The sequence below is a fragment of the Pan paniscus genome, chromosome 6 (assembly GCF_029289425.2).
Source record: "Pan paniscus chromosome 6, NHGRI_mPanPan1-v2.0_pri, whole genome shotgun sequence".
NCBI lineage: Eukaryota > Metazoa > Chordata > Mammalia > Primates > Hominidae > Pan > Pan paniscus.
The window spans coordinates 17,452,947-17,476,879 of NC_073255.2; the positions used below are offsets into that span (position 1 = coordinate 17,452,947).

The following is a 23,933-nucleotide window of genomic DNA, read 5'->3' on the forward strand; positions in this document are numbered from 1 at the left end:
TTTATACCTTTACCTGTTCAGAGTCTTCGTTGAATATTTTGTGATACTATTGAGATCAGAACAAAACACTTATACATTATAGGTTCTCTTATGTCTCTTGAAATGATTATTTTATTCTAGGCTATGAACTACCCTAAATACAAAACTATTACCTCTCATTTTATTTGATTCACAGGAGCTCCTACAGTTTATGACAAATGATACTGAAACTTCCTTTATGTCAGTGAACTCAACATTTTAAATAAATTGAGTCTTGTAGTTACTAAAAGCAGGTGCTGTGACACCATCATAGTTATGAACCCATTTCTGCCACATATGACTTGTTTGCTTTAGGGAAAATACTGAGCTTTCTGTGCTCAGTTTCCCCAAACAATGAATATTATAACAGTTTCCTCATACAGGTGTTGTATTAAGGAATAAATTAAATAATAAAGTAACTGTAGTCGAGCGTGGTGGCTCACGCCTGTAATCCCAACACTTTGAGAGGCCAAAGCAGACGGATCACCTGAGGTCAGAAGTTTGAGACCAGCCTGAGCAATATGGTGAAACCCCCTCTACTAAAAATACAAAATTTAACTGGGTGTGGTGACATGTGCCTGTAACCCTAGCTACTAGGGAAGCTGAGGCAGGAGAATTGCTTGAACCCAGGAGGCAGAGGTTGCAGTGAGGCGAGGTCGTGCCATTGCTCTCCAGCCTGGGAGACATGAGTGAAACTCCGTCTCAAAACAGGAGTACATAGATGAAAACTTGTATTTATTTAATTATATAATACTTAGTTTATTCAACCAAGAAATGTAGCAGTCGTTGTAAAATTATGGACTGGGAAATAATTTTATATATTTTTTTAATTTGAAGTTTTAATTGTCCTGAAATTAACATTTAATCTATACCAACTTTTATTGGAGAATGGTGGAAATTTAAAGTCAATGGAAAAGAATGTGCTAATGACAAATTAGCTCTAATTTTCCGTACCATTATTATTATAGAGGTCTTTGATCTATCAATGACAGTTTTGTTTATACTGTAGCTCAGTTATTCACATATAATTAATTATAATTAATAGTAGAAATAAAGATATGGTTCATATCATTTAATTAGAAAAAATGAAAAGGTAAAAGATCATTGCAAATAATATAAGAAGATGTAGTTGATACAGTTAATATCTTTCTTTAATTCGGGTGATTGTATTTCATTTTATTTTTTTTTTTTTGGTTGGGGATGTACAGCCAAGATATTGCATCTCTCCTAGCTTACAGTAAAAACACTCAGGCCTAGCATGTTTATTAATAGTAAGACCTGTTTACCAGAAAATAAAGAAGACATTTGATTACTTTAAATGTAAAAACAAGGACCATACATAAGATCAACCCATTCCTGGCCAGCACTCAACAACCATCTCTGTCCCAACCCTGTACCAGTGTGAACTTTTGGGTGCCTTCTTCTCTGGCTGCTGTCATCTGTACGTGTTACTTCTGACCCTCCTCTAGCCACCTGTCACCTTCTTCTCTGAAATCTTTGCCTTCTTGCTCATTATTGATTTGGGGATCATTAGTGTCCAAATGGCAAGAGCTATGGCGTCTTCTTTTTGTTTTTGCAGCAGCGTTTTATACACTGAAGGTTCTCAGTAAATACTTGCAGTTGTCAATTGAATGGTTAAAACAGAAAGAATAAAGAGACCAAACAAACACAATCTGTTGATTACCAAGGGGTTCTCTCTTGTTTTATGGAATAGGTGGCTATTTTAACTTGGCCTGACAGGTACAGTTTTGGCACAAACACCAGCAGTATTATTGTGCTTTGCTTTGTCTAGGTAGACACCTCATCAGTTTTCTGTTTGTTTCTTGTGTGTCTGTCTTCCCTCATTCATCAGGCTGGAGGCGTGGCATCTGGATTAAATCATGTTCTTACTAACGACCTGACAGCCAAGAGGCTCCTACATGTGAAGGGTCGTAGAGTGGTGAGAGCCACAGAAGTTCCCCTTAGCTGGGACAGTTTCAACAAGGGTGACTGCTTCATCATTGACCTTGGCACCGTAAGTTTCATATATACACATCGATGTCTAAAGAAAAGTGAATTGCTTTCAGATGAAATCATATGTACATGTCATTGAAAAGAATCACTTTTTCTACACACCAGAAAGGGGCCACGTTTATGTGAGCTGAGTAATTGCCAAGTATTTAAATGACACATGAAGTGAGACTTCAAAGTTTTTATTTTCTTTGATAGGTTTAGAATAGTGATTTAGTTCTTCCTACCATAGAACAGAAATTGACTAATTTTTAATACATTTCCCCTTCTCTCTGAACAGAGCTTCCTCTAATTATTTTTGTCTCTAATTGTGCATGGGAAAACATAGCTTGAGGGGGAAACTGGTTCCCCCAGCAACAAAAGGTTCTAGAATATAATATGGACATAAGATGAATCTAAACAGCCACCTAAAGAATTTTAAAGACATATTTTGACGTACGTATATACACACACCATACCATTTCACACTTTTCAATTAGCACAAGTACAAATATCAAGTATTATCTTAACGGCATGGGCAATGGTATATTATATCTGACTTATGTTTTCTTCCTGGAAAAGATGCTCCTCTAATATCAGGTATACTTATTAATCATTACTGTCATGGCAAAGAAGCATTATTTCAAGACCCTTTGCTAGACCCTAGAAGGTAGAATATAAGTTGTGTCTTTAAAACTTTGTGAAGTTTTTATAATAGAAATAAAGAGCATTTCCCTCCACTGAAAAGCCATGTGCAAAAGCAATGAAAGCAAGAAAGCACAGAACTTATAAGGCTCTCCTCTTCCTGCTTTTCATTATCATCATTTTCATCACACCATACATCTCAACATTCTAATTATCATTCCTAACATTTCTGGGCCAAACGTTGTAACAGAGTCATGAGCTGACCTGCATTGCTTCAGTTAGCATGAGGCTTGTCTATGGAATTTGCTCAAGGTTGCAAAGTCAGTAAATGGTGAAGGCAGGATTAGACTCTCAGCATATCTGATGCCCCATGAAGCATTTTGTTTTATTGCATCTACTTGGGCAGTATTTTGGGATAAAGCAGTAGACAGAAGCCAAAAGAGCTTATTCCAGCTGCATAGAGGAGGGCACAAAAGATTCTGAAAATAGAGTTACAAAATTCTGTTTAAGCAATATTAATTTAACAACAGTACAGAGATTAAATGTACTAAGGTTATACATTATTTAGATAATGACCCCAAAGTATAAACTGCCTCAGTTTCTTTAAGTGAGTGTGCATCTATAGTTTTATTACTACTTATACATAATCCAACTGTCTTGGATCATACCAGCTTGTGGGCAAAGTTGAGATCACAATAATATAAATGCCCAAAGTACAATTCTTAATATTACACGTAGACATCTACACCCTAAATGGCAGTACCTTTGCCCTGAATCTCACAATAAATTTCATGGGAAAGTCCTTTTCAACTTCAATAGCTAATTCATTCTCCTAACAGATTTAAGTCCTGACTCTCAGATCTAGGCAGAATACACATACTGTTCCACCCTTTCATTCTCCCCTACCGCCGCCACCCCCTACACTATAAATAAATAAATAACTCGTGCACATAAATGTCTACAGCCACACAGTACCAAAAGCAATTGCAGCATTCAGTCTGTCAAACCTTATGCACAATAATTTTCTATCTCAACTTTCATCTCCACCACTTGCACTCTAAAGCCCTTTATAAGTGCTTTTGAAAATAAAATGGCATTTTTATTAGAAAAAGGAGACCTCAGTTCTCATTCCAGTTGCTGTACTCTGAGGTTCTCGTCTGTAAAAGCAAATATTTGAGTAGGTGATCGCGAGGGTCCCTTAACCAGAAGGGCGCTTCCCAGTGATAATGTAATTAATTGCTGCCATTACTTGAAAGTATTTCTTTTCTTAAAAAAAAAAAACTTGTTATATATAATGTAATTGCTATGTAAATATAATAATCTATTCAATTATCATGAATAGCTTCCAATTCAGCTTTCTAACTATCTGCTATGATATTGGGCAACTCATTAATGTCTCTGAGCCTTAACTTCCTCATTTGTTTTTACATCTTGACTCTGATTTCTGATACCACTTTTATCCTTAGCTGACTATGATTCAGTCTCATCTGACACACAGTCACATCTGGGAAATGGCAGTTATCATCCCAGTTTCAAAAGGGGAAACAAAAGCCTTAGGCTTTAGAAGGTATGTGCAAGTCACTCCACATTCATGCCAGTTGCGTGATGACCCAGGATGGGTCCTGGGTTTTTCTATTCCTACTTTACATTTTTTTCACCACACTAAGCTAACTTGGTAGTAATATTAGATAGTATGGCCTGGTAATAGAATGTCTTGTGACAGTTTCAGAATCTGCTGAATTCAGAACTGATGATGCCTAATCTGCTGAGATACCACTGAAAGCAGTAGTATTCACTAAATCATTTATTATTTTGCAGAACAAATACCGAGTTTCCACTATGGGCTAGGTAGTTGGGTGTGGTGGTAGACAGGTTGTAGTTCTTGTGCCATATACTCTCTTCCCATAGTCAACCTGTGGGAGTATGGGCCACAAATCCAGGTTCACGTAATAGGGTCAGAGTCTCTATTATAAGGTTCCAGGGCATTCATCTATTTAATAGTAAATTATTTTTATTTTATATAGTTAATTATCTTTAATAACTTTCAAGTTCTCTTTTCCCGTGCCTTGTAAAAGAGATATTTGGAATGAGAGATATTTGTTGCAGAGGTACTGGTGCTTGGTTATCAATTATATTCCGGAATTTTCCTATACTCAAAAGGGATACCCTGGTGAGAATCAAGCACCAGATTCCTACATAATCTACGGCAAATACCTCCAGGATCTGTGTTTGTGTTATTAACCTTTAACCAGTTGGTATGTTGCCAAAAGTTTCTGAATGGTGATAAGATCTTGAACTACCTTGGCAACTTTATTTTGGGGTATGTCAGTAAACAAAGAAATACACATAACTAAACTTTTCTGTACCATAATATTTTAATAGTAGTCATTGCGCTAGTTATTTAAAGACAACCTTCTGCATCAGAGAGCCTAAAAGGATGCCAGTGCAGTTTCTTCAAGTTTGTATTATGACCCAGGTATGAAAAACTTAGGTTAAACATCCAGTTATCACCCAGCTAAGGCCACCTGGCCAAAACTAAGGTTATGGATATAACCTAAATCCCATACCTTGATCATATATCAGAGAAATCAGCTTTTTTGATCAACAGTCACTATTATTAATATGTTATTCCATATCTCTTAGAAACATTTGTCCTTTTATTGAATTTTAAATTATAGTAAATATTCCCGGACATTACAATATAACCTCCTCAGCCTGAGGCATAAGATAGTAAAATTATCAGTTTAGCCAGTTTGAAAGTGAAGAACATCACCAATATTTTGGAGAATGATTTAGAGCCATTGTCTCATAGTTAGTTTATTTTTAGACAATAACATGAAATGTGGCTAGATCTTACCAATTTACAGAGTCATTGGAAAAACACTTCTGAACAATATATTTTAAAGTTGGTGAATTTATTAGTCATGATTTTCCCACGATTTTTAAAGATATGAACTATTTTTAGAAATTAGTGAAATTACATCTGAAAATACTGTAAAATACTACCAGTAACTGCAGAATGTGAATGATAGTGGAAGAAAAGTCCATATTCTTAAGATTTGGAGTCTGGGGTTAACTCTTGGAAAGATATGTCACAGTCAGCCACTAGTGAAGAGTTCGATTTCCCAGGAGTAGGAATTCCTGTGGTGAGTTACTGATCCTGATGTTCCCCGTGTTCTGTTTCCTCGCTGATTGGTCAGTGATGCAGCTTTACCCTGTTCTCCTCACTATTTATAATCGATCACACCCTCTCCCATTGTTCAGTCATGCTGCTTTGAAAAAACGGTCTCCACTTCCTCATTTACCAGTCAGTCTTTAACCCACAGTCAGACTTTCACTCCCACAGTTCCTCGGAAAATGTTCTTATCATGGGCATCGATGACCCCTGCTAAATCCAGTGGACACCGTGACATTATGCGCGTGATTCTTGTGTTGCAACCCACACTTTTGACTTTTCCCAGCTTATCCAGCCTCACTCCTCCCCTGGCTTCCTTGTTTTTCTCCCTCTCAGGCCACTGTTATTCTTCTTTGCATGGCCTGCCCACACCTTCAAGTGTTTTTTTAAAGGATTTTAATTATTGTCTCTTCTTTTATACATTCTTCCTAAGCAAACTCATCCCCACCCAGAGCTTCAACTACTACCCATGAGTCAATCTAAACTTTAAATCTAACTCAGACCTCTTGCCTGAGCTCCAAGTCAGTGTTTCAGATATTTCATGTTATGTGTGTCATAAGAACCTCAAACTCAACACATCTAGAAAATGATTTCTTCTCTAATTGTCTTTATCTTATTAATGGAGCCACCACTCACTCAGATTTTCAAAGCCAAAATCCAGGAGTCATCCTGACTTCTCCCAAGTGCTCCACATTCATTCAATTGCTATCCTAGCCTATTCCACCTTCTAATTATCTCTTGAATCTTTCCTGTTCTCTTCATTGCTGTTGATACTCTCTTAGTACCCAGTGCCTGACACATTCCTTCAAGTCACCAGACTTTTGCTGTTGCAGATGGATTCCTTTGCTAGAATACTCGCCTCTTATTTGGCACCTTTCTCCAGCAGGCATCCAATATTTTCTCATCCTTTGATATCCACGTCAGATATTGTCTTCTTCATAGTTTGTTTCCTGACCTTTTCTTCTGCTTCCACTGTCCAGTGTCCCAGCCCTTTAGGGTCAGATTTAGACTTAACTTCCCTGTCATTATGCAGAGACTTGCTTCTCAGCCTTTTTTATATTGCCTGTCCATTTACTTATCAGCCTTCCTCAGTCACTGTGTTTCTAAAATATAAAGCCTACAACTTACAGTCACTCAACAAATGTTTCAACAAATGTATATCTATCCAGCCTAAAGTATATGGCTCATGCAGTCACATGTCTAGAGTGTTTTTTTATTCATTTATAACTCAACTGGACCCTATTCTCAAGCTCCTATTTCCCCAGAAGGTTTAAAAATAATTTTGATTTATTGAAATGAATTTTGAATGGCCAATAAGTAAATGAAAAAATGCTGAACATCACTAATTATCAGGAAAATGGAAAGCAAAACCATTATGAGATATCATCTTATCCCAGTTAGAATGACTGTCATCAAAAACACACACAGAAAAAACAAATGCTCATGAGGATGCAGAGAAAAGGGAACTCTTATACGCTGTGGTAATGTAAATTACTACAGCCATTATGAAAAACATTATGGAAGTTTCTCAAAAAAAATAAAAATAGAACTACCATATGATCCAGCAGTCCCACTACTGGGTATTTATCTAAAGGAAGGGACATTAGTTTATCAAAGGGATATGCATGCCCCTATGTTTATTGCATCACTATGCACAATAGCAAACATATGGAATCAACATAAATATCCATAAACAGATGAATAAAGAAAATATGGTATACACACAATGGAACAATAATCAGCCATAAAATAAGGTATGGAATCCTTCCATTTGCACCAACATGGATGAATCTGGAGGATATTATGTTAAGCAAAGCAAGTCAGGCACAGAAAGATAAATACTTCATCTTCTCACTCAAATGCAGGGACTTAAAAAATGAGCTCATAGATCTAGAGAGTAGAATTGTGGTTATGAGAGATTGGGAAGGGTAGGGGGAGGGGAGGATAGGGAGAGGTTAATTAACAGATACAAAATTACAGCAAGATAGGAGGAATAAATTCTGTTCTACTGTTCTATAGTGCTATGTGGTAAATACAGTTAACAATAATTTATTGTATATTTTTTCAAAGCTAGAAAAGGATTTCGAGTGTTCCTAGTACAAATAAGTGATAACTATTTGAGGTGATTGATGTGCTAATTACTCTGATTTGATCATTACACACTTTATACTTGTATCAAAATATCACTCTGTAGCCAATAAATATGTACAATTTTTACATGTCACCTAAAAATAAAAGGGAATAAAGGTGAATTTTGTTAGCCATTAAAGCAGTTTGAACTTATCCTATCCATCCTCTTTTCCATCCCTCAGGAGTAGGGGACATATATGTAATATTGTAGCCTGGGGGTGGGGAGTGAGGATGAGGATGGATGTGTGAGTCTGGTTTGTAGTCATCAGTCCTCACTAATCTATAACCTTCATTGAGGTGTAGTCATTCCATTAATTCTTGAGCTTTCGGCTTTGGCCTCTGTTCCCAAGACATTTGCTAGGGAATATCCATAGCCTCATTTTAGTCTTCTGATGTCATGGCCACATATCACTACAACACCCTTTCTGGTTCTGTCAGCCACTACTGCACTCTTCTCAGGAACTCTGCTTTGTTTTTCCCAGACTACCCTGGAATTGTGGGACACTGTATCCTCATCGTACCAGTGCCCCTTGGCCCAATGGCTTGGATGCTACCCTCAGTCATTTCTGCTCTAATGCTTAGGCTCATGGAGGGGTGTAGGACAAATCAATTGGAAGGGAAGTGTGCTGGGCTCTTCTCAAAGATTGATTGCTTTGGGTTAGATTTCCTACTTTTTTCAGTCTTCTTTTTTACTTTTTGAACCAGACAAACTAGTCTTACACCACCTCACATTCTTGCCTACTCTGTGGTTCCTGCAAGATACACTCCAGCCCCTAAGACCCACACCGTACTGCTTAAGATGCAAGACCAGCTTTCGAAACAGCATCCTCACTTACTCCTGGCCAAAAAGCTGTAGCAAAATCAAATTTCTTTTAAATTAAAACTATGTTGGTTTTCAGACTTTTGTCTCTGCTGTTACTTAAAAATGCTTATTTTAAAACTAAAGACTGAACCAAATCTTCTCTGTTCTGGATAAATTTGTCCTTACCCCCAAAGTAATGCATACCACTAGATTTACAAGAGGAGAACCTTGAGGCAACAAGAATGGATAATGGGAAAGATACACCAAATCTTAGATCTCTAAAATGTACCCTGAAGTAAAAGTAGGGATGAATGGCATTTATTCTGTGCCTAGTGTGTGCCGAGTGAATAGAATTGTAAGGGTAAACAGCAGATAGGCTTTGACCTTCAGGTACTGTCAAATGCTGGGAGGCATAGACACATACACAAGTAAGAGGATGACAAGGTAAAATGTGAGACGTGCAGGAGGAAAGGTGTAAACACATTATAATTGGAGAATGGATGAGGGCGCTGTAAGGTTAGCCGAGAGAAAGGACGAGAGAGAGACCCAAGGTCAGGAGAGTAAGTTTACTAACCTGCCAGGCTGCTTCACCACAGTCAAAGGAGGCAGCCCTGAGCTTACAAAATGAGGGTTTTATATGGGGGAGAGAGACCCTGGGGTTGTTTGTTGGTTAACCTTAACACATATCATCTCGTGACCAGGTTACAATATAGGAATTTACAAGAGGGTGTAACTTAGGTTTATCCACGTTTCTCGTGACCTCCCCCATGCTGCCCGTAGGGCTGTAAGCAAGTCTGGTGACCTTGCTGTAGCGCCTAGATAAGGATCCAGGAATGCAGCTGCAGAGTATTCAGGGTAAGGGTCAGCTGCATTGGGTGGGGGGTGGGGGGGTGGGGAGGGGTTCTGGTGCAACTTGTTCCTAACATTCCAGCCTTTTAATAGGTAATAGAAGAGGGGCGCCGTTGTCCTCTGGCTGCTTCTTGCTGGATAGGGGCGATGGCTGGGGGGAGAGGCTGGGTAGTAGGGACTGCCGTTCCTGGAGCTGTCGGTATTCTCGGAGTAGCATCATGTCTTGTACTGTTCCATGGATGAAGGCTCTAACACGGTCCTGTAAAAACTGGGTAAGGAGATGTAAGAGACATGGGCCAAGTGCTAAATGGAGGAAGAGAGGAATGGCAGGGCCTAGGAAGGGCAGTAGCCAGGGTGCCCAGGAGTGACGAAATCACCTGGGCCAGGAATCTGAAAGGCGCTGCCTGATTTCAGCAGCTTTTTTTTTTTTTTTTTGAGATGGAGTCTTGCTTTGTCGCCCAGGCTGGAGTGCAGTGGCACTATCTCTGCTCACTGCAAGCTCCGCCTCCCGGGTTCACGCCACACGCCATTCTCCTGCCTCAGCCTCCTGAGTAGCTGGGACTACAGGTGCCCGCCACCACGCCCGGCTAATTTTTTCTATTTTTAGTAGAGACGGGGTTTCACCGTGTTAGCCAAGATGGTCTCGATCTCCTGACCTCGTTATCCACCCGCCTCGGCCTCCCAAAGATCTGGGATTACAGGCGTGAGCCACTGCACCCGGCCGGAAGCTTTTTCATTTATTCGTCGAGCAGCATCTTGCACTAGTCCTGACTGGTTAGTATAGAAACAGCACTCCTCTTCTAAAAGGATACACAGTCCGCCTTTCTCGGCAGTGAGGAGATCTAAACCTCGATGGTTTTGAAGTGTCACTGCTGCTTAAAGAATCTTTTGGAATTGGAGAGCAAGTCTATTTGGGATTGGAGACCCCTTCGTGGGGTTTTGGGAGGGCCTGGTCTGCTTGTTGGCAGAGGAGATGGCGCATGAGGGAGAGTGTTGGGAGGTATTCTCCTAGCTGAGAGTTAGAAGGGGGCCTGTTTTGTAAGAGGAAAGGGCGTCCGTATATTAACTCAAATGGACTGAGGAAGGAGGGTGCTTTTGGACTGGCTCTAATGGTCTCCAGTGCTATAGGCAAAAGGGAGGTCCATGGTTTTTGGACTTCAAGAGTGAGTTTGGTTAACTGAGCCTTAAGGATCCCATTTGCCCTTTCGACTTTTCCGGATGTCTGGGGCCAGCATGGGATATGGAGATGCCACTGGATGCCGAGGGACTGAGAAACCTGTTGAGTGATTTGGGAGATGAAGCTAGGGGCCATTGTCTGATTGTATGGAGCCAGGGAGACCAAATCTAGGGATGATTTCTGTTACAAGAATTTGGGAGACTTCTGCGGCCTTTTCTGAAGAGGTAGGAAATGCTTCTACCCACCCAGAGAAGGTGTCTGTAAGAGTAAGAATAAATTTTGTCCTCTTGACGGGATGCATGTGGGTGAAGTCTATTTGCCAGTCCTCCCCTGGGAGTGTTCCTTTGAGGGGATGTGTAGGGATGGAGGGAGAGTGGAGGGCCCCTTGGGAGGAAGTAACAGAGCATATAGGACAGTTTGAGGTTATGTCTCTTAGTGAGGTGAATAGATGGGGGGAGGAGAAATAGGGTGAAGGAGTAGGTATGGGGGCGCACACTGATATGGAAGGATTGGTGAAGAGATGTCAGAATTTCTTTGGTCTGCTCTTAGGGGAGGACGAGCTTTTGATTTTTGACTATCCAGTCCCCTTGAAAGGAGGCTCCTTGCTGTAGTAGCAAAGCTTTCTCGGTGGGAGAGTTCTTGGGTAGGATTGCTGGGATAACAGGAAGGAGAGGGGCAGAGGCAGAAGAAAGGGAGACTTCTTTTGCTGCCTCATCGGCCTTTCTGTTGCCTCTTGAGATTTCATGTGAACGTGTTCGATGTCCTCAACAGTGTATAACTCCTGCTTTAGCTGGGAGGTGTGTGGCCTGAAGGAGTTAGTAAATAAGGGGGCTATTAGTGATAGGGGTTCCTTTGGCAGTAAGGAGTCCTCTCTTTTGCCAGATAGCAGCGTGGGAAAGAGGAATGTGATAGGCATATTTGGAGTCTGTATAAATGTTGACTCATTTGCCTTTGGAAAGATTTAGGGCCCTGGTGAGAGCTATGAGTTCTGCTTTTTGGGAGGAGGATCTTGGCTTCAATTACTTGGTCAAGGGAAACAATTGCATATCCAGCAATCTGCGGGGAGCCGGTGGGCCCGGAAGAGGAGCCATCTATGAATAGTTGATCATCGGGGTTGGTGAGAGGCTCGGAGGAAATGTTTGGGAAATGTGGCTGTACGTGGTCCAGGATATCGGTGGAAGAATGAGTAGGAAGGGAAGAGGATACGGGGAGTAAGGATGCTGGGTTGAGGGAAGCACTTCTGGCAACACTGAATTTGGGATTTTTTATAAAGAGGGCATGGAGTAATTGAATACTGGAAGGAGGAAGGGAGCTTAATGCTTGGGAGGAGAGGAGGTCTTGTAGATTATGAGAACTGTGGACGGTGGTATTCTGGCTGAAAGTTAGTTTCCTGCTTTCTAGAGCTAAGCTGGCTACTGCTTCTAGTGCTTTAAAGCAGGCTGGCCACCCTTTGACTGTGTTATCTAGTTGTTTAGAGAGGTAAGCTACAGGGGCAAAGGAAGGAGGATTTCCTTTCTGTTGTCCTAAGACACCGAGGGCTATTCCTCAGCTTTCAGCAGTATAGAGAGTGAAAGGTTGGGAGATATCAGGTAAGGACGGAGCTGACGCAGTGACAAGAGCAGTTTGGAGTTTGTGGAAGCTGGGGAGTATGTTATGTGAGGGGTTTAGGGGTTCATTGGGAGGGCCTTTGGCCACTTCATAGAGGGGACGAGCTAGGAGGGCAAAGTTGGAAATCCATACTCTAAAGAAGCCTGCTAGCCCTGGGAAGGAAAGGATTTCGCTTTTGGAGGAGGGTGGGGGTAGATTTTCTATTAATGCTGCCCCAGCTGGAGTCATAGCCTGGGCCCCAGGGGAAAGTTGAATTCCTAAGTAAGTCACCATGGAGATGGAGAGTTGGGCCTTGGACGGGGAGACCCTATACCCTTTGATAGCGAGAAAGTTTAAGAGAGCAGTGGCCGTGTGAGTTTGAGAGTCTTTTAGAGAGGGGCTGCAAAGAAGAAGGTCATCCACATATTGAAGACAACTGAGAGACAGGTTTAAGGAAGTGAGGTCTCGGGCTAGAGCTTGTCTGAAGAAATGAGGGCTATCCCTGAAGCCCTGAGGGAGGACAGTCCATGTGAGTTGTTGTGACTGGAGGGTGTCAGGGTCAGTCAAGGTGAAAGCAAATAGGTTTTGGGAATCAGGGTGTAGGGAAATGGTAAAGAAGGCATCCTTCAGGTCAATTGCAGTGTAGAGGGTGGTGTTGGCAGCGACAAGAGAGAGAAGTGGATAGGGGTTATGGACTATGGGATGAATAGGGAGGACAGCTTGACTGATGGCTCGGATGTTGTGAACGAGTCGGTATGAGCCATCAGACTTTTTAACAGGGAGGATAGGGGTGTTATATGGAGAGTGTGTTGGTCTAAGAAGACTGCGTGAGCAGAGCTTGTTTACGATGGGCTGTAGGCCCTTTCGGTGGGTTAGAGAGATGGGGTATTGAGGAACATTGGGAAATTTGGAAGAGTCTTTTAACTGGATTTTGATGGGGTCATGGTGAGCAGCTACGGAAGGGTTAACGAGAGAGGCAGGAAGTGGGTACTGGGGAAAGGGGTCAGGGACCGGACTAGCAGAGAGGAGCAGGAGGGGACTCTGGTTGAAGGGGGCAAGAAAAGGTGATAGAAGCTTTGACTTTGGCTAAAAGGTCTCAGCCTAGAATGGGGGTGGGGCAACGAGGCATGATAAGGAAAGAGTGTGAGAAAATGGCATCAAACAGGGAACAAGTAAGAGGTCTGGTGGCAAGCGGGCAAGAGATGAGTCCGTCAACCCCCACAACTGAGACTTGAGAGGGATGAGTGGGTCCTGAGAACTCAGGCAAAGCTAAGTAGGTGGCCCCACTATCAATTAAAAAAGAGATCGGCTTACCTGCTACTAGTAGAGTTACCCTGGGCTCCGATGCAGTGATGGCAGTGGGGGCCGGGAGCCGGGGGCCAGGGGCCCTGGGCCTCATCAGTCTTCAGTGGCTAGGCCAAGGAGCTGTGGGAGTGCAAGTGATTCTTCACTTTTTGTCTTGTTGAAGGGATGGTGGCTCTGAGGAGCATGCTTGTCTGCCCATCTGTTGAGAGGACAGTCAGACTTCCAGTGCCCATCTGCTGGCAGACTAGGCAAGGGCTCTTCGGCACTCATGGGTGGGGACGTGCCTGCGTCCAGTGGCCTTCTTTGCTGCACTTAAAACAAGGCCCAGGAGAGTTGCTGCTATCAGGTCTTTTGTGCCCTTGGGTACTATGGCTAGGCTGACAGATAGCCACTGCTGGAAGCTGGTATTTAGCACGATCTCTTTGGGCTTTATCTAATTTATTTTGCTCGTCCCTGTTATTAAAGACTTTGAAAACCAGGTTAAGGAGGTCTTGTTGTGGGGTTTGAGAGCCATCTTCAGACTTTTTAAGTTTGTGCCGGATGTCAGGGGCAGATTGGGAAATAAAATGGGTATTAAGAACAATAGTTCCTACATATGTAACAAACCTGCACGTTGTGCACATGTACCCTAAAACTTAAAGTATAATAATAATTAAAAAATAAATAAAATTTTTTTAAAAAAGAACAATAGTTCCTTCTCAGGAGGCAGGGTCGATGCGGGTATATTTTTGGAGAGCTTCTGTAAGGCGGGAAAGAGATTGGGCAGGATTTTCATCTGCCTTTTGGGAAATGTCTTTAAGTTTTTCAAAATTTACAGCCTGTGGGCAGCTTTGTTAAGGCCTGCAATGAGGCAAGTAATCATATGGCTACAGTACACTTGGCCAGGGTCTGTGGGTTGGTATTCCCAGGAAGGCTCTTCCCAGGGAACAGCAGCAGCTCCTACGGGCTTAGTAGGATCCTGCCGATGAAGGTCGTCGGCATATGCCTGTGCTGCGAGCCACACTCTTTCCTTCTCTTCTGGAAGGAGGGTAGAAGAGAGGATAAAGTAGAGATCATGCCAAGTGAGTTCATAAGATTGAGTAAGATATTTAAATTCTTTGATGTAAGTATCAGGATCGGAGGAGAAGGACCCGAGACGTTCTTCAATCTGTAAGAGATCGTAGAAGGAGAAAGGGACGTGGACATGGACGATCCCCTCGACTCCCGCTACTTCCCGGAGAGGAAGCAAGGGAGCTGGTTGCTGAACACGTTGGGCCCGAGAGCGGGTGAGGGGAGGAGGCAGAGAGGACTCAGAGTCAGAAGCGGGTTGATTGGAGAGAGTGGGGGAGAGGGGTAGAGCCGGAGCAGGGACATACGGTGGAGGATCATGATGCTCTGGTGGAGGATCGTGATGCTGTCGGGGAGGGAGAAAATCCACGGGGTCAAAGGAAGAGGAGTCATCGGCTGGGTCTGTGGGTGGGGTGACGGGAGATGAGTCAGGTTTTGAGCTGGTGAGTAGGATTTGGAAAGTAGAGCAGGAGTGGCAGAGAGAAGGGTGGTTACGGAGAATGAAGAAAGCCTGAATATAAGGAATCTCAGACCATTTCTCATTGCGATGGCAAAAGTTGTCTAAGTCTCTAAGTATGTTGAAATCGAAAGTGCCATTTTCGGGCCATTGGGAGCCATTGTCCAATTGGTATTGAGGCCATGCAGTATTGCAGTAAAAGATAAGCCTCTTAGAACAGATCCCTGAACGGAGGCCGAGAGCCTTGCGATTGCGGAGGAGACACCCAAGGGGGGTGGTCTTGGGAGGGGTAGACTGAGAGGCTCCCATGGTGAATGGAGGAGGTGAGGGTAGAGGAAGAAGGGACCACAGACGACAAAAACGAGAGAGGGCGGCCCCTGTCTCGCAGGCCTTGTATGGAATAGAGGAGGTAGCTGCCGAGTCAGGCGTCCAGGAAACAGAGGAACCAGAGGCCTGGAGGCCAGAGGAAGCCCTTGGCCCAGCGCTGGGTCTTTTGGGAGTGAAGAGACGGTCAAGGGTTCCGGGTAATAGGCAAAAGTCTGTCTTACTCACCCCTCTCAGAGGCTCTGATGGTGGATGAGGTGGCCAACAATGGGAGAATTTTGGGAGATCCTTAGGGTCTTCAGCAGGTTCAGGAAGGGGAGGTTGGCTGGGTAAGGGATGATAGGAGAGAGAGAGAGAATCCTCTAAGGATGCCCAGCCAGAGCCTATCCCCTTCCTGGGTTTTGGCACCAAAATGAAGGTTAGCCAAGAGAAAGGATGAGAGAGAGACCCAAGGTCAGGCGAGTAAGCTTATTATCCTGCCGAGCTGCTCCACCACAGTCAGAGGAGGCAGCGCTGAGCTTACAGAATGAGGGGTTTATATGGGGCAGAGAGACCCTGGGGTTGTTTGTGAGTTAACTTTACCACATATCATCTTGTGACCAGGTTTCAATATAGGAATTTACAAGAGGGCGTAACTTAGGTTTATCCACGTTTCTCGTGACCTCCCCCATGCTGCCCGTAGGGCTGTAAGCAAGTCTGGTGACCTTGCTGTAGGCCTAGATAAGGGTCCAGGAATGCAGCTGCAGAGTATTTGGGGTAAGAGTCAGTTGCATTGGGGCAGGGGGAGGGGTCCTGGGGCAGATTGTTCCTAACATTCCAGCCTTTTAATAGGTAATATGAGAGGGGCACCGTTGTCATCTGGCTTCTTCTTGCTGGATAGGGGCAACGGTTGAGGGGAGAGGAGCAGGCACTAGGAAAGACAACTCTTAAGATGTTACGATTTGTACTTTAATACTCAGCCATAGCTTCACATTAGAATCATTTGGAAAAGTTTTTTAAAGTACTGGTAACTGTGACTTGACCCCTGAAGATTCTGATTTTAAAGTTTTGGAATTTGGTGTTTGGACTTCTTAAGACTCCTTCCCTCCAGGATACCATAACATAATGTACATTGAATGTTGAAAATCACTTCAAGAAAATTTCTAAAGATGCTGGACAATTCAGGGTCGTATTGTTACCAGTAGAAGGTATCCAAATTACCAGTGGCAAATCCATATGGGTCTGCAGCAACCTCAATTCTTACCTCCTCAGAAGAAAGAATTCAACTGAGGGGCATAAGGCAGACAAAGAGACCAAGACAAGTTTCAGAGCAGGAGTGGAAGTTTATTTTTAAAGAGCTTAGAACAGGAAGGAAAAGAAAGGAACATATGCTTGGAAGAGACCCAAGCAGGTACCAAGGTCAAGCGCGGTGTTTACTTTGATCCTAGGACTTTATAGATTCCTTTCCCATGATTCTTCCCTTAGGGTGGGCTGCCTGCATGTGCAGTGCCCTCCTTACCCTTGGGAGGTGAGAATATGCAGTGTGTCTAGGAAGTCGTACACATGCCAACCTGAGTCTTTCTTCCTTTTTCCAGTGGTGTGTCCCCAGAAGGTCATACTCCACCATGTTGTCTCTTCATGCACATCCCCAAGAAGTTGCTTCTCCCTGATGTCTGCGTTTAATTAAGTGCAATAGGTGTGGACCATCAGGAAATGGCCTCCCTGATGTCTGCATTCACTTTAGTGCAACAGGTGTGGACCTTCAGGAAATGGCCTCTTTCTGGTGCCAGCTGCCAATTTATCACTTTTAGAGAGGCAATGTGATCATTGCCGAACCATCAACTGACATTCCTAGTGGTTGGGGGAGGGCTCTCTCCTGCCCCACTCATGCCTGCGTAACTACCTGCAACAATACGCATGAAGAAGCAGTAACTCTTGATGTTGATTGAGCAGTTGAGTCACCAACTTAGGTGGCTGGCAGAAATGCTTTTTGTTAAAGTATGACTGTAAGCTTTTTTTTTTTGGTTTGGCAAACACTTTGACTAGTAAGAGAATATAATTTCACCTGTGCTCACTGGTGCTACGCAAAGATCCCTCCCAAAACTGTTCATCTGGTCCTGGTGAGTGGCGTCACTACCAGCAACCAAGCTAGAATTGTCCAAGTCATTTTCCTTTTCCCTGTCCCTCTACTGCACATCCAAATGGCATTATTGACCAATCCTATAGGCTTAGACCTTCTAAATATTTATTTCTCTTCTCTCTATCACCACGGATCTGCCCTAATTCAAATGTAGTTGCTTCCTTTCTGGTCACCAAGCCTTCAGTGGCCCTGCACACCACTCCATTCATCTTGCGTCCTTCATTCAGAGGTAGTTTGAAAAACACACACAATATCTTTCAATACATACGTAACTGAAGGATATTGAGTTGAGCTGGCTTTGAGGAGACAACAAAATAGATATAAAGAAACATTTGTTTATTCAAAAACGAGATGTCATATTTTAAACTTTTAAAATAAAAAAGGTTCGTGGAGTTATCTCACAAATCATTGTTTTTAAACTATACTTAGAGAACCTCTAGGCTAAAGATACATCTTAATGAATTTCTATATTTGGGTAACTAGATCTAAGGGAAAGCTAAACACAGGAAAGACAAAGCCAATAGATGCCAGGAAGAGGAAGAAGTCTGGCCTCACGTTCTCCTTTAATCAAATTTTAGATGTATTTAGAATAATAACTTAGAAAAGGACCAAAGAGCAGCAAGCCTATGCTGAATTCCTTGCATGTGTTGAGTCAACATCGCATAGGCTGTTTTGGGTGCTCCTTTAAACACAGCCTCTGAAATCTGGCTTTTCCTCAAGGGCACCATTGAGCATTGTTTTATTTTTGCCCTTATTTTCTGTCCTCAAATGATGTCTGGCTGCACTTATTAACTCACCACATAGTTTAAAGAAATTTTAGAAACGTCTGATTTTCAAGACCAATAATAGGACTCCCCTCCCCAAATGTGGTTGTTTCTATAAATATAACTTGCTTGCTCTTATTTCTTGTAACTAGTGGACCAGACTAACTGCCAGTAACAGATTGTATTTATAGTCTTATTTCTTCCTTTTCCAATTGTGCAGAATAATTTTGTTTTTCTTTAATAGTTTGTATATTAAGAGTTAATTATAGTTTCACAAACTTCTGCTAGAGGATGTTCATATACAATATGTACATCAGCTTTCTGCCAGAATTTAAGTGGATTTCATTCCAAATTATTTATAAATGGATAATTTCATATTTACAGGGCTTTTTTAAACATTGCTTCCCTAGAGAGATATGATATTTAGTGTTGAGTTGTTAAATGCCTTAAGATCTTAGATGGTGAAATAGTTGCCCCTGAAACTGTTTGCTTTACAATTTTCAGTGTCTAGCATACTTAAATCAAGTCAATGAATGGTTTTTAAACTAAATTCTGTTAAAGCATTATACATAAAATAACTTAGATTATAGTGAAAACTTTCTGTTGTAGTAATAGGTATTTACCTATCACATTTATTCAGACTTTTTTTAACTTTATGAAGGAATTTATTTTTTAAGGCTACTCCCTGGTGGAAACAGAGTAAGGTGAATTAAGAACAGAGTTTTTTTCAAGCATGGTGCCAAATGAATACAAAGTTTCCTTGTGCCAGAGTGGTGAAGTAGTCATAACTAACTACCTCTGAATAGAGTAAGTGTTGGGCAGCACAGTTTATTAATAAAACTACACACACTTACTTCAGCACAGTAGAGCTCTGTTAAAATGAGATGTCCTAAACACACTATCCACACATGGTGGAATATACATTTTCAAATTTGATGAAATACTAAAATTGTGTTTTTAAAGCAAGTTTTAATGTACTGCTGCCACCACTGAATGAACATTTAATTAGATTGAATAAAAACGGTGTTATCAGCCTGGCACAGTGGCTCATGCCTGTAATCCCAGCACTTTGGGAGGCCAAGGCAGGCAGATCGCTTGAACCCAGGACATCAAGACCAGCTTGGGCAACATGGTAAAACCCCATCTCTACAAAAAACAAAAAACAAAAAAACAAAAAAAGTTCGCTAGGCGTGGTGGCACATAGCTGTAGTCCTACCTACTCAGAAGGCTGAGGCAGGAGGATTTCTTGAACCTGGAGGCAGAAGCTGCAGCGAGCCAAGACTGCATCACTGCACTCCAGCCTAGGTGACAAAGCCAGACTCTGTCTCAAAAAAAAAGAGAGAGAGAAAGAAAAGAAAACAGTGTTTTAATTAATAATGACTTGTCAAGCATTCTGACTTTTAGCCATTTACAATTAAAGTTATTATTTTATTAAATTTTTTATATCAACCATTGAAAAGTAAGTCTACTAAATAGGAAAATATATCACTTGTATGTAAATAGTGGCATAAAATAAGGTGAAAATAAAAAAGAGAACACAAGTCATTCATTTTCATGCTGAGTAAGAAGTTTTCTGTAACCACTTTGCTTAGTAATTTAGTCACCTTTGAGGTAAAAAGAAAACTTGACTTTTAAAGTTGTACTATTTTTGCAAGTATTTCCTAGATATGTTTTTACTATTAGAGAAACTGTGGTCTCTAAGCAATGGTAAGAAATATTTCTATAACTAAATTTACCTCTGAATTGATATGCACATAAAACTCCCAACTCACAGTAATATCGTAGAAAATATTCTGGGATCCATAAAATATTGTAGAATCCTATGTTAAATAATAATTATGTTTGTAAAATTATCACATTCACATTCACTTTAAAACACATTTTACCAAGCTCCCGTAATGTTTTACAGATGCTAATAAAATTTACTGTGATTTTATATAATCTCTTTGAAGTAGATGAGAGGTCATATATACAACTAAGGTAACAAAAACATAAACGTCTGTTAAATGATTATATAAATACACAGTAAGTCAGTTGTGAAACTTGCTAATAAATCTGAAAAATTCTAGAGATCTAAATTCTGATCTACTTTTGATCTTTCATTTTAATGTAAAATATAATTATTAGAAGTCTGTATTCTCAGACTTGCAGAGAAAATAATCACTTGCAAAATATCATGGAATAAGATAGGAAGAGGAATTTTAGCAAAACACTACTTTGTATTTCATGGTGAGTGTGTGTGTGTGTGTGTGTGTGTATCACATTTTCTTTATCCACTCATTGATGGGCATTTGGGCTGGTCCCATATTCTTGCAATTGTAGATTGTGCTGCTATAGACATGTGTGTGCAAGTATCTTTTTTATATAATGACTTCGTTTCTTCTGGGTAGATACCTATTAGTGGGTTTGCTGGATCAAACAGTAGATCTACTTTTAGTTCATTAAGGAATCTCCACACTGTTTTCCACAGTGGTTGTTACTAGTTTACATTCCCAGCAACAGTATAAAAGTGTTCCCTTTCACCACACCCACACCAACATCTATTTTTATTTTTTATTTTTTCATTATGGCCATTCTTGCAGGAGTGAGGTGGTATCACATTGTGATTTTGATTTGCATTTCTCTGATGATTAGTGAAGTTGAGCATCTTTTCATGTTTGTTGGCCATTTATGTATCTTCTTCTCAGAACTGTCTATTCATGTCCTTAGCCCACTTTTTGATGGGATTGTTTCTTGCTGATGTGTTTTTGAGTTCTTTGTAGATTCTTGATATTAGTCCTTTGTCAAATGCATAGTTTGCTAATATTTTCTCCCATTCTGTGGGTTGTCTGTTAACTCTTGATTCTTTCTTTTGCTGTGAAGAAGCTTTTTAGTTTAGTTAAGTCCCATCTATTTACCTTTGTTTTTGTTGCATTTGCTTTTGGGTTCTTGGTCGTGAAGTCTTTGCTTAAGCCAATGTCTAGAAAGGTTTTTCCAATGTTATCTTCTAGAATCTTTATGGTTTCAGGTCTTAGATTTAGGTCTACTCAGCCATAAAGAGGAACGAAATAATGGCATTCGCATGCACCCTGGATAGAATTGGAGACTATTATTCTAAGTGAAGTAACTCAGGAATAGAAAACCAAACATCATATGTTCTCACTTATATGTGGGAGCTAAGATATAAGAATGCAAAGGCGTAAGAATAATACATTGACATTGGGGACTCAGGGGAAAGGGTGAGGGATGGTGAGGAATAAAAGACTGCACATTGGGTACAGTGTAAACTGCTCGGGTGATGGAAGCACCAAAATCTCAGAAATCACCACTAAAGAACTTATTCATCTAAATAAATGCCACCTGTTCCCCAGAAATCTATTAAAATTAAAAATTTAAAAATTTAAAACAAAAACAAAGATACGTGTAGGAAAAAATATTCTGATTTATAGGGTCAATGTTTTTCTGTCATGAGTCAAGTATAAGTAAAATGTTTTCAAAACAAAAACATTAGTTTGGGCTCAGCAGAAAAGTCTACTGAGTTGCACTGGATAATTAGATGTTACAGATTCCGTGTTGTGCACAAGTGTGGTGTGCTCAGAGTACATCACACTTGGCACACACTGGTTGAATGCTAGAATCACCTGAGGAGCTTTTAATAAACACAGCTGCCCAGAACACACCTGAGATTTCCTAAGGATAGGGCTCACATCTCTGTATTTTTAAAAATTACCTTGCTACTCTATTATCTGATTTTAGTGCTCAGTGGCTAAGAGTTGACTTATCACTGGGAGCCCTTTATTTTTACTCTTTGTAACTGCTAACTTTGTCATGGTATTCAAATGACCTCCACATGTAAGCCTCATATTCCAATGCCCAGATGTAGAAAAGAGGTTAAAAAGAAAGAATAGAAGTGCACTATTCTTTTAGAAATAGGAAAGAAACACCCTTTGACCATATTAAATAACTGCATTCGATTCTTGAGAGAAGGAGATTGCTAGACGTAGTCCTTTTGATTTTGTTTCTTATAAAGTTTTGCATTCCTAAAATGCGTATTTTATTCTTAAAGAGGACCATGGATTAGGTCATCAGGAATGTTAAGCGGGGGTCAGAGAGACTGTTGCAAGCCTACTTTGTTCAGAATGGTGCTTCCAGTACCTACAGGAGAGGCTGCCCCATTTTAGTCACTCAGTAAACCATTTTTTGAGTGAAGAAATGACTCTGGGCTGGAAATTTAATCAGAGAAGAGTCCATTTCTCTGGATGTTTTATTTTGCTATTTCTAATTTATTTACTCTTTTGAAAAATTTCAAACACACTATCAAATACCCAGAAAGTGGCAGCCTAGGTCCATTTCCCTCACACTTAACCACAACTCTACATGGTTGACTAGATGAAACGTGTGTGGGAGTGTTGTGAAAACCAAGCACAGTGCAAATGTATTATTAGCCAATTTTTCTACCAGTCCACCTCTCCTTGCTAGTTTTTTCTTAATTATCTCTGTATCCCCAGCATAATAAGCAGTGAGTAATGTATGTGACATAAAAACAAACAAAAAAAAATCACTGACTTAGATACAGTAAACATTGAAGGCTTTCTTTCTGCATATGCATGCCCTCTGAATCTCTTAAAACTGTTTATCATTTTTTTGTGCAAACACAGAGCCAGAGCTTGTGTTTTTGTTTCTACTTAAATGTAATTATATTATTCTATGTCTTTATTGTATTCTTGATGATATACCTTCACTAATTTTCTACATCAGTATTTAAACATTTTTCTTAATTTTTAACTACTGAAGAGGAGTGGACAGCACTCATGCAATGACATTTATGTAGCCATCCTCTTATTGATGGGCATTTGTTTTGTTTCTTATTGGGGGAAGTCGGTAGAACATGAGATTCTTAATCTCAGGGTCCTGGGTTTAAGCCCCAGGTTGGGAGCCAGATATCGGCGGAACCCGCTCCCAATATTTCAACATAGGTTCTTTCTATTTTCCATAAGCATCGGCTGGCTGAGAAATAAAGAGAAAGAGTACAAAGAGAGGAATTTTACAACTGGGCCTCCAGGGGTGACATCACATATTGGTAGGACCATGATGCCCACCTGAGCCTTAAAGCCAGCAAGTTTTATTAAGGATTTCAAAAGGGGAGGGGGTGCAAGAACAGGGAGTAGGTCACAAAGATCACATGCTTCAAAGGGCAAAAAGGAGAACAAAGATCACATGCTTCTGAAGAAACAGGACAAAAGGCAAAACAGAACTACTGATAAGGGTCTATGTTCAGCTGTGCACGTATTATCTTGATAAACATCTTAAACAACAGAAAACAGGGTTCGAGAGCAGAGAACTGGTCTGACCAAAAATTTACCAGGCTGGAATTGCCCAATCCTAGTAAGCCTAAGGATACTCCAGGAGACCAGGGCATATTTCAGTCCTTATTTCAACTGCATAAGACAGACACTCCCAGAGCGGCCGTTTATAGATCTCCCCCCACGAATGCAATTCCTTTCCTAGGGTCTTAATATTAATATTCCTTGCTAGGAAAAGAATTTAGCGATATCTCTCCTACTTG

The 23,933-nt window shown here is 41.0% G+C and overlaps 1 protein-coding gene across 1 annotated transcript in view; it reads left to right on the forward strand.

Moving 5' to 3' along the window:
* The window catches only part of SCIN (scinderin), an 84,686-nt gene that overhangs the window by 10,998 nt on the left and 49,755 nt on the right, over positions 1–23,933 (forward strand). Inside the window, exon 4 of the mRNA XM_003825001.4 lies at positions 1,871–2,032. Within this exon, the coding sequence (XP_003825049.1) occupies positions 1,871–2,032 (162 nt within the window). The remainder of the gene's footprint in view (positions 1–1,870; positions 2,033–23,933) is intronic.